Source organism: Lygodium microphyllum, chromosome 28, assembly GCF_053477565.2.
Source record: "Lygodium microphyllum isolate KBCC chromosome 28, Lygodium_microphyllum_v1.1.10, whole genome shotgun sequence".
Classification (NCBI taxonomy): Eukaryota; Viridiplantae; Streptophyta; class Polypodiopsida; order Schizaeales; family Lygodiaceae; genus Lygodium; species Lygodium microphyllum.
Genome location: NC_141162.1, coordinates 5,324,760 through 5,336,604, shown reverse-complemented (window position 1 = coordinate 5,336,604; position 11,845 = coordinate 5,324,760). Strand labels below are relative to the sequence as shown.

Below are 11,845 nucleotides of genomic sequence, written 5' to 3'. Positions count from 1 at the left end.
TATATATCTTTGAATTTCTACACAAAAATAAACAATTCTCAAATACATCTTGACAGATAGGTGAGCTCGAAGGAAATTGATCTAAACATATTGCAAGATTGCCTCCATCTCAAGCTCCAAGATTGTAGGAAAGTCTGCAGGTTGCTTGCCTCCTCTAGTATTGACAGTATAGATTGGGTAGTACCTTCCAAGTGGTGGATTAGCTCAAGCACTCTATCCATCACATGCCCCATGAACTCTTCTAACTAGCCACAAAGGGTGCAGTCCTCCTTGGGATGAGACATCACCTCCCTTTAATAAATTTGTCGGCCACATCCAATGTTTTTGTATATGATATTCAATTAGTTTGCGAATACAATGCATGATTGATATATACTTTTCTTATCATTTTCTTAAAATCTGAGATTGCTTGATCAATGATATCTGATTGAAACTCGCCGAAGCGTCGTATATGTTCTATAGACAATCGACATTTTCGTCTAATTGCCAGCTTACATTGTGAGAGCAAGGACATGGGACATGCTGATTAAGATATGCCTCACGATTTCGAACATCACGGCCATCATCGTTTTCCATTTGGTCTATGTTACAACAAAAAAAAAAACATTCTTTTTTTCTTTCTTAAATTGTTTGAGAACGGATTTTTTCTCTTGTAACTCAACAAAATTAACGTACACCACCTACAGATGGGCCTACAGTATGTAATGTCTAATATACTATGCATAGGGACGAGAGATTAGCTACCCTATACTGAAGTGTTTCCCGTCCCATGGTATTGCACTGGACCTCGCCACCTTTTTTCTCTCGTTCCCTTCCTCTTTTTTCTCTCTTCCTCTCCCTCTCTCATTTCCTCTCTTTCTCTCTTAGTACACATTATTTTTAACAAAAAACAAGCAAAAGAAAATGAGAAAAAATAAATACAACCAAGAGGGAACAATGCACTCACCGCAAAGGCCCAAGGATGGATTCGGTGACTCCTCTTCACAATGGCGGCTCCTCTTCACCCTCCATGCACTTCCTTCTCTTCTTTGCAAATGGTGGCAACGGCGGTGGCGACGGTGAGAAGCTCTCCTTCTCCCTCTTTCTCTCTTTCTCTCCCTCTTCTGCTCAATCGCAAGATGTAGTTCACTCTCCCTTTCTTTCGCTCTCTCTTTCACTCTTTCGCGCAAAATGCCGCGCTCGGGTTTTGACCCCCTTTTTTTCACCTGAATACCATTGCTATTTGCGTCGCATTTACGATGCAATTAGCGACACCGCTAATTTGCATCAGAAATGGCCGTCCCTATACTACTATATCCTTGTAGTGAGGCATGGAGATGATTTGTTACTTCAGTATACGTACGGAAGCCATTTTCAGATTTTGATGAGCTGATCTCTCTCATGATTACCGAACAGATCAATATGCAAGGTGACTCTTCTGAAAGAAATGGTGAACAGGTCTAAGAATTTTACTCAATTTCAAGAAGGAGACATGGTAGATCCTCTTTGAGAGGCCGTGGTATGGGACGTATTTGTGATAACCTACAAAACAAGTTAAATCAGCAATTTGTTGAAATGCAGGTTTCAGAAGGCCGATGAAACTTTAGAGGCAGGGGGAGCTCTAGAGGAAGAGGTGGATGGTAGAACAAAGGTTCTGGAAATTGTGCTATTGTTTTCCATTATTGTGGCAAAACATGTCATATTACAACCCATTGTTATGCTAATAATGATACTCACAGTGGTAAATTGCAGCAAGGAAATTATGCATCGTCTTCACAACAGAATGAAGAAAAAAATGAGTGTTTGTTTATTATGCAGCATATGATGAATGCACTTACATGAAAGATGACACATGATAATGTATGGTATGTTGATTCAAGTGTATCTAATCATATGACGAGTCATATTGAATGGTTTAGAGAGATACATGACTTATAAAATCTAGGTTGTGTGCAGATGGGTGATGATTCATGCCACCCAATTTTACACATTGGAAAGGTTCCCTTGTCCTTACATGATGGCTAGACAAAGAGTCTGATAAATGTATTACATGTCCCATCAATCACAAAGAATCTAGTGTCTATTGGCCAAATAGTAGAGCAAGGGTTGCAAATTTGATTCAATGCAAAAGGTTGTTTTGTAGAAGACTAATGATAAGTGCAGGTTGGTCACAAAAGAAAGTAGAGTTGGTCGCATGTTCAGTTTAGATATTGGAATTCCTGCAATGGATGCTGCTATGTATGCTAAAGGAAAAGGAGTGGTTGCAGACATTGAAATATGGCATAAACATATTGGATATACAAATGTGCAAAGGCCAAAATTAATGTAGTCCAGAGGATTGGTTGCCTTCTTTTAGAGTTGTAGAATTTTATAAAGTCTGTGAAGTATGCCAGTTTGGTAAGCAAGTGAGACAACCCTTCTTGCATGACACAGAAATGAGCATAAATATACTTGATGTAGTGCATACAGATGTTTGGGGGCCTACATAAAATGTATCTCTTGGTGGCAACAAATACTCTGTCACATTTATTGACGACTGTTCAAGGAAGCTATGGGTATATTTCATTAAGAGAAAGAGTAATGTATTTGAGCAGTTTAAATCTTTCAAGGCAGCTCTTGAAATGGAAACAATCTTGAAAGTGAAGTGCTTGAGATCAGATGGAGGGGGAGAGTACCTCTCTAATGAGTTTAATGGCTTCTTAAGGACTCATGGGATAAAGAGGCAATTTACTTGCAGGTATACCCCACAGCAAAATGGGGTTGCAGAAAGAAAAAGTAGGTATATTAACATAATATTAGTGAGTTTGGGAATCTACAATTTCCATTTTTTGAATACTAAAAAGATATCACCTCGATAACATGCCCATAAGTTTCTCAAAACTATATCATGTGAACTATCATTGGAAAGCGCTTAAAAAATAGAATCTATTGAGCTATAGAGCACTCGATTTGGAGTTATAGTATTCAAGTTATGGCAAATCCAAAGATTTGGCCACATGTCCCAAACTTATGGGAAATTTCCATATTTCCCAATATGGTATTTATTGCAGAAGTTGCACGATCATTAATGGTTGAAAAGAATATGCCAAAATATTTTTTGTCTGAAGCTGTTTATACTATTGTCTATATTATGAACAGAACCCCCACAGAAATAGTTCATGGATTGACTCACGAAGAATGCTTTACAGGTAAGAAGCCTGATGTATCACACTTGAAGGTATTTGGTTGTGTTGCATATGCTTATGTGCCAGATGAGCTATGGAAGAAGCTTGATCCAAAGTATGAAAAATGTATTTTTATTGGATACTCTTCAGAGAGCAAAAAGGATATCCTTGTTATAACCCTTTCACAAGTGAGTTTAGAGTGAGTAGGAATGTTATTTTTTATGAGATGAGCAATTGTTATGCATCTACTAGTGATGTATTAGATGATGATAATGATTATAATAGCTATGTGTAGAAATAAAAGCAAGAATCACGGAGTCTTTGTGGATCACAAACGCCATCTCATACTATACCTACAGTGAGCCCTTGGTGTGGGAGACTAAGGAGTAGCCCCACATCTTCAAGTGGATTTATAAGTGTTGTAGGAAAAGACAAAGGAAAGAAGAAAGTGTTGGATGGTAATGATGCATTTACTAGTAATTTGGGAATTGATGAAGATTCTAGTGGTTCAGAGATTTTGGATGATGAGTTTGGTATTCCTTCAATCATGATACCAAGTATGCAGAGAGCTCATAGTAATGTAAAGCCTCCATTGAGTGATCCAGTGGTACGCACGTCTAGTAGGATTAGAAACCCTGTTAAAAGATTTGGTTTTGAAGGTTATGTAGCTTACCATTATGCTTATATATGGTGAAGCTAGTTGAGGATGTTGAGTCCACTTATTTTGAGGATGTTTTTGGTCATGCTCATTGGGATGCAGCAATGGATGAGGAGATGGCTACATTAGAAGTAACTAAGGCTTGGGATTTGGTACCCTTGCCTAAGGGTAAGAAAGCTATTGGTTGTAAGCCTTCTTACATGGTGAATTGCAAGAAATGTATATGGAGCAGCCAACAGGTTATGAGGATTTAGGCCATCCCACATATATGCACAGGTTAAAGAAGGTACTCTATGGACTGAAGCAAGGACCTAGAGCATGGCCTGACAAGATGGGAGAGTATCTTGTCAATATTAAATTTTGTATTTTTGATGCTGATCACTCACTTTATGTGAGAAGGGGAGATGCAGGTTTGGTCATCATAGTCATTTTATGTGGATGACTTGATTATTACAAGTGACAATGATAATGGGATGGCTAAAGTCAAGGACTTCTTGAAGAAGAAGTTTGAGATCAAGGATTTGGGTGAGCTAAGATACTTTCTTAGTATTAAGGTGATCATATGTGATGATGGTATATGGCTATCACAAAGGCAGTATGGCTTCGATATGTTATCCAAGTATGGAATGATAGCATGTAAGCCCCTTTTAGTATCATTGGAGTAAAATGTGACGTTGAGTGTTGATGTTGGGGATGAGATAGAAGACCCTACTATGTTTAAGAGGATAGTGGAAAGTTTGATTTACATGACTATCACAAGGCCAGATTTGAGCTATGTTATTGGCCTTGTCAGTCAGTTTATGTAGATTTCCTGGAAAGCCTCATTTAGATGCACTTAGATATATATTCAGGTAAGTGAAGTCTACTTTACATTATGGACTTTTTTATGAGGCAAGTAAGGATGTGCATGTGTTTGGATACATAGATGTAGATTGGGCTGGTAGTATATTAGACAAAAGATCTACTAGTGGATTTATGTTTTCCCCTGGTAGTGCAGTACTTACATGGTGCAGCAAAAAGCAACCCATAGTTTCTTTATCGAGTACAAAGGCTAAGTATAGAGGTGCAGCTATGGCAGCATGTGAGGTGGTATGGCTGCAAAATTTATTAGGTGATTTGGATGTGCATGGAGATAGTCTAGGTGTCATTCATTTTGACAACGTGAGTAGCATACAACTAGCTAGTAATCCAATGTTCCATGCTAGGACAAAACACATTTAGGTGCACTACCACTTTGTGAGAGAGAAGATACTTGCAGGAGACATTAACTTCGTGTATGTCAACACATGACAAGGCCAAATAGCTTACATTTTCACAAAGACGTTGGGTGTAAAGAAGATTCAATAGTTTCGAAGCTTACTTGGAGTTGCAGAGATAAAGTTGAGCTTGAGGGGGAGTGTTCAGATGGCAAGCTCAACACATGCAGACATTGATGCTCGACTACCTAGCTAGATGGATCCACACATCTACACTTAGCATGTTAGTGTTCATTATGATACTCACATGGCCACTGACTTATCACTTATTATACTTAGTTTGTTGCATCTCCCTACAGCTGGCAAAGATATAGCGCCGGTCGATTAGTGTAGTCTGTTATGCACTATTTGACTTAGTAGGCCACTTTCCTTATGTTGTATCTTATCTATACTCTGTATACATTGTATAGCGTGTAGAAGAAGAAGAAAAAATCAACAAGATAACGTTTTGGACTCCACCTCTCTTTTTATGTTCTTGAGTGAGTTTCCTCTGGTGTATATAGTGCGTGTTTGACACAGCAGCTCAAGCAAGTCCCCCCACCACGTGTTTCTTGACATCTTGCATTCTGCTACTAGGGCTACAGACAAACATATTTCATTTGAACTATGCCTTAGACCTTACACTTTGCAACAATTTTAGGGACATGTCTAGTCCTACTTCTTTAAATAAAGATAGCTACTCTTTGTATCCAATAGAAGCTCTTATGCTATCATGATTTAGCTTAGCAAGATTGCTATCTAGTACAAAAATACTAGACTCATCTTGGGCAAAAAATCTTGACACCATGTCAAACCATGCAAACCATGTCTCAAGACTAGGGATGCACTATGAAGTGCATTCTCGATATTTTATAACTTTATAAACTCCCACTTGGACATGGTAGCTACACTTTTCAAAGATCCATTTTTCCATTTTCGACATGAGTTCTTATGATCTTCCTATGAAGAATGTTTGATACATCTCATTCTCTACATATTGATCATGAATTCTTGAAACTCATGCTTCTTGAAACCTCTATTTCCAAATACATTGTTGATCATCCTCTAAAATGCAATGTGAGACAATTTTTCCTCCACTTGGAATTCACATATTTCTATTGTGACAAGCTCCCAAATATAAGGATCATAAATATGAGTGGAAATTTTTGGCTATCCTTGAACCTAGTGCACATGATTGAAATGATTCCACATGTGTTATACATTTTCACCAAGTCTTATTCTATTCACTAAGTGTAGTCCACTTGGTCCCTTTGTTGATATTTTTAGAGAATGAGTTTGATCAATAGTATCAACTAACCCAAGAACAATACAATGTGGATGAAAGGATATGTACATCTATTTTCAAGGTACTATTGCATAATCTCTATACCTTAGGTATACTCTATTCCCCCTTCGCATAGTCTAGACATTTTTTTATTATTTTACCAAAAGAATACTCTCCCAATTTTAATGATAAAATTTTGAATTATCCTAGTTGTTTCTTGATCTATAAGTAATTTACCTTGAAAAGAGGATATTGATGAAGCTATTAATATTTGCTCTCTCCATCTTTATACTCTCTCTCTCTCTCTCTCTCTCTCTCTCTCTCTCTCTCTCTCTCTCTCAAACTATAAAACTCTCTTCTTCTCTTCTCTCTCACTCTCCCTCTATCTCTATTGCTCCTTGCCCCTTTATCCCTCTCTATGGTCTCTCTTCCTTTCAACCTTTTGCCTCTATACATAACTCTCTCCCTCTTCTCTCACACACACATACACACACTCTCTCTCCCCCTCACCTGCTCTCTCTCTAAACCCTTGTTTTTTTCCATTTGTTACTCTCTCTCTCTCTCTCTCTCTCTCTCTCTCTCTCTCTCTCTCTCTCTCTCTCTCTCCATCTCCTTATATTTGTCCCTTTGTATATTTTATTTCTTTCCCACTCTCTCTCCCCCACTCCTTGTCTTTCCCTCGTCTCCCCACCTATAGATAATCATTTTCCTTCATGAGCCACAACATTCTCTTTCCTCTCTATTTGCCAAATACTCCATGTTTCCAACCTTTCTAATAAACTTCTTATATTATTACATCTTTTATTCACCATATCTTGAGAACGTTCTTTACTATAATTAGTGCATCCCCTCTTATCTATAGCCTCTTTGTCTCCATCTTGTGCATAGTCAATAAGGCTCTTTCCACCATAGTGTATCCGATTCATTGTTACTATGCACATCCACCTTGAACCCTTGCTTCTTCATTAGTATCATTTATGGATCATACAATTCGAACCCTCCTCAAGCTTTATCTACATTTGCCCCAATGGTATTAATTCCCACTGAAGGACTCACCTAGAATTCTTTTCCACATCAAGTGTATGCAAACTTTCTAGTCTTCTCATATCTTCCTTTAACTTTTAGAATAACTTCTCACACTTCTTAATACACAAGAAGGGGATCGGCCTCATAGCTTGTTGAAGAGGAAATAATAGTTCTGACACTAAGTGTATAAACATGATTAGATACTATACCTTTTAGATAAAAGTCATAAACGTTTTTAAATCTTTGAAAGAGAAAAGTAGCATCATAGATTTTATGTTGTCAAGTTCAGCTTCAATCTCATTTTTGGATACCATGTATCAAATCCTTGCTCTCACTTATACTTTACACTTCTTAGGACAAATGAGAATTCCTAAACTATCTACCTTACTAAAAGCCATATCAAGCTTCTCATAGTGATCGTAACACACTATACATAGAAGATTATTAAGAAATATCCTCATCAAATTTTCCAAAATAGGGAGCCAATGCTACATTTCTTCTCTTCCAAAATGAGGTTTCCCCATTAGATATAACAAAAAGCAACACCATGTAACAAAAGCATCCCCCTAGTCTAATGAAGGGTTTATTTTTCGGATCCTCTAGAGCAATGCACAATTAGAAATACCATGAGGACTCATCACATAGACTATACTTTAAAAGCTTTCTACTTTGTCCAAGATTTGGTTAGTCAAATGCAAGGAACAATGATCCTATGTGTAGTAGAATTTACAGGTTTAAAATCGACACACATTCTCCGTTCTCCCATCCGCTTAGCTAGGATAACAATAAGGCTCTCCTAGTCTAAGCATTCCATAGAGTGTAGAATCCCACCTTAACCAATGCATCTATTGTTTCTTGCTCATGTGATAAATTCCTTAAACTCTAATATAATATTTTACCTCCCTCAATTCCAAACACAATTTCTCATCCCTATATGTTGTAATCTCTTTCTATGAAATGAATAGGCTTGTGTAGTTGCATGGCATGTTGCATGAAGTGATGAATGCAACTTAACTATGGCATAGGCCTATGATAAACATTGCTTGCAAGGTTAATTCAAGTGTGCTTGTGCACTTGTCACATTCCTATTGGAATGTCTTGCGCCCACTTCAATACAAGTACTCACGAGTCACGTGATTTTTAAGAATGAGTGCCAGCGCCAGAGCCTCGCGCTGGTCTTATCAGTTACGTAATACGGACGAGAGACGTTCCGAAGCGAAAGGGTACTCATGAGGTGCCTAGAAAATATCCTCCTATCCAATTAGGGACGAGACCTTAATTTCCAATTAGGAACGAGACCTTTTCCACGTCGTGGCTTCGAAGTTCGAATACGAAATTGACTGTTTCCACACCCGGCTAGCTTTTTCACGTCGTCGCTTCGGAGATGACATGTGTTTCTCACCCCAGGAAAGCTGCCGTTGTGCAAACAGACATCGGAACATAAACAAGCACAATTGGCGAAGTCTCGACGATGCGCTAGAGTTGAAGATGCAGCCACAACGTTGAATTTGCAGCGATGGCGTTGAATCTGGTGGGTCGATGCCGGTCGTCGATGCTAAACTTTGCTGAGCCAAGTGTCTTCAGGAAGGGCGGTCAGGGTACCTAGCGAATCTGCGTACAACACGCCTCAAATTCATATAAAGCGGCCAGGAAAGAGCTTATACGTCCAACCAACCACGGCCTAGAACACCGAATCGTATATCACTATAACATTCAGCCCTAATTGTCAGCTGCAGTCCCCTCATCTTACAATCGACCATGGCGAATTACTATATGCAGCCGCTCGTCCGCATAAACAGTATCAGTCATGCTGTTCGTCCTAGCGCCGTACTGTCCCTGCTGCTGCTACGCATAGCACTACTGGCCGTGACGACGTTGTCGCCGGCGGCCGAAGCGGCGAAGATCGAGACGTTCAACCCAGCGAGCTGTGATGGAGCTCCGACCAACACCTTCTTCGTAGACGGCAACACGTGCCAGACGTTCAACGACCAGGGTGCGGTTCTCATCTCTGACGTTAGCGCTGGCACCCGCGTGTCCGTCCACAACCAGCAGAACTGCGAGGGCTCCAGCAGCGTTGCACAGATCTACGGGCCAGGCTGTGTGGTGCAGGGTGCAACCAAGCTGCGTGCCGTCTGGATTCAGGGCTGAAGAGTCAAAACTCATACGTAAACCTTCCTAGGGTACGTTCGTAATGTAATGTATTGTAATTCAGCTTTCGATAGTCGTGACACTGCATGCTAGTACAGCACGTGCGCGTGCGACCAGCTAAGCAATAAATTAGTAGAGCTACCTTGATGAGTTGTGTGATTAATTCTGACATCTCTCTCACATGCTATGATCCTTTGCTTTGTTTGCAGAATTTGATGATCAGCGTATCATTTCGATTAGGCACAGCTTCACCCTCTCTCTGTTATGTTTGCCTCCATGCTATGCGAACACTCGTCAATAAATAGTCCGATTTATGCCGCTCTCTCTCCTCCATGCTATGCGAACACTCGTCAATAAATAGTCCGATTTATGCCGCTCTCTCTCTGCTGTAATTCGCTTATGCCACGCTATGTGAATAAAATCAATAAATGACCCGGTTCATGGAGAACTGATCTTGTCCACGTACTAATTTGGATCATCAAGAATAAACACGAGAGAGATACTTGCAATCTACATTTCTTACACAGAATCACACTACAACAAGAAGGCTCCATAGACGCGCTTGTAGACGCAATATTTGAACTGTGATAAAAAATGTCGGGCGCATTTATTACCACGTCTACTGCTGCGTCTACAATTTCGCGTCTAAAAGCGCGCTTATGGTCAGAGTTACACACCCACGTAGATACGCATATAGACGTCCGTATTGACGCGCTATGTAAATATATAATCATATTTATAAAAAAATAGATATATTTATATTGTACATCTATATATGCGTGTATCTACGCGTCTAAAAAAGTGTTTACTCTGCAAGTTTTTGACGAGAATAGACGCGCATTTATCTTGCAATTTAGCGCGCTGATAGATGCGCAAAACAGAGGTATGAAAAAAAAACCAGCTCTAGGTTTTTTTCCCCCATCAACATCAAATTGTATGCTTAGGGAAAACAAAGAAAGATTATTTCAAAGATTTTTGTACTAAAAACAAAACAATGTATGTAGAACATGAAATTTCATATATATAGATGAAACGTTTTTACATGATGAGTTCTAGTGCTTGTGACCTCAAGCATAGTCATGGTCGCAAGCACTAGATGAAAGTAATACATATCAAAAATGAAAATTACAAGCCAAGGGGAGGCATGCATGCATGGGGCTCCTCTACATCTCCTCAGAAGAGGCATCATCATCGCCACCACCACCGCTGCCTGTGCCACTGCCGTTGCCGCCACCGCTACTGCTAGTCCCCCCTTTGTTATCCTCAATTGCATCAGGATTCGCCTACACAAAGGATTAAAGTATATAAATATCATTACAAACAATAAATTAGAGTTACCTGTACTTTTCATGTAAAAAATAAAACATACCTCTTCTGGTAGTGGAATCCTCATGAAACGATTATATTTCTCCTCCGTGATGAGTCCCTCCTCGTACAAAATGTTGCCAAGTGGATGCCCGGTCATGATCTCTATGGTAGCCTACCTCTTTAGGAGTAGGCATCCTACCAATGATATAATACTACAAAACAATTTAAACATGCAACGTATTAGAACACACTATATAATGAAGTGAAATAAATTACAAAATTTAATTTAAAAAAAGAAATCAAATAATACTTACAAACTCAACCTCCCATGACTCCCTGCCACCCGATCCATAATGCGACGATCCCATGATTGCCATCTGGATGGGCTGATAGAACTACCCATAGTGCAGTGACAGGATATATGCCAAGCTGAACTTAAAGATGGACAGCCACCTGTTATGCCTATTGAGGAATCCATTGTCACATGGAGTATCTTGCCTTGGGATGAAGGCATGAATAGAGAAGAATTGCTGTCTTTATGCATAAGCAACTTGAAAGAAGGCCAAAAGATGTCAAAACAGCCATTGAAAGGCTAAAAACAGCAAGATTAAAGAATAAGAAGAGGTTTGATAAGCATCATCGACTCCGTCCAAGAGCTATTCAAGAGAATGATTGAGTTCTTGTCTATGATAGCAGCCTAGACAATCAATATAGTGCTCATAGAAAGTTAGCCAAGCGATGGTTTGGGCCATATGTTGTAAAAGTAGTACATAATAATGCTACTTACTCTTTGGTTGAAATGGACGGGACCATGATTAAGATTCCAATAGCTGGGAAACGAATCAAACTCTTCAAATGAAGAGAATCTTCAACTTATGAACTTGATGACTTAGATATGAGCCCTCTACTTGAAGACATGCAGGAAGAAAAAGACTTAGAGAATGAAGATGAAGAAGAAGACCCTCCTTGACCAGTAATCTTATCAAATGGCACATGCCGGAGGATGTGCAGGTTAGGAGGGGGTGAATGTCAAAGAGTTTAC

At 39.3% G+C, this 11,845-nt stretch overlaps 1 protein-coding gene across 1 annotated transcript; it reads left to right on the top strand.

Moving 5' to 3' along the window:
• The first annotated feature begins 9,030 nt into the window (after positions 1-9,030).
• Positions 9,031-9,934, top strand: LOC148011145 (uncharacterized). The gene is made up of 2 exons (XM_087670699.1): positions 9,031-9,527; positions 9,705-9,934. The coding sequence occupies exon 1, from the start codon at positions 9,106-9,108 to the stop codon at positions 9,493-9,495; it is 390 nt and encodes a 129-aa protein (XP_087526825.1). The 5' UTR covers positions 9,031-9,105; the 3' UTR covers positions 9,496-9,527; positions 9,705-9,934.
• Positions 9,935-11,845: the final 1,911 nt, after the last annotated feature.

Bases quoted from the DNA above. Each gene is read 5' to 3' on its own strand.
- LOC148011145 (XM_087670699.1), top strand. From the start codon at position 9,106: ATGGCGAATTACTATATGCAGCCGCTCGTCCGCATAAACAGTATCAGT.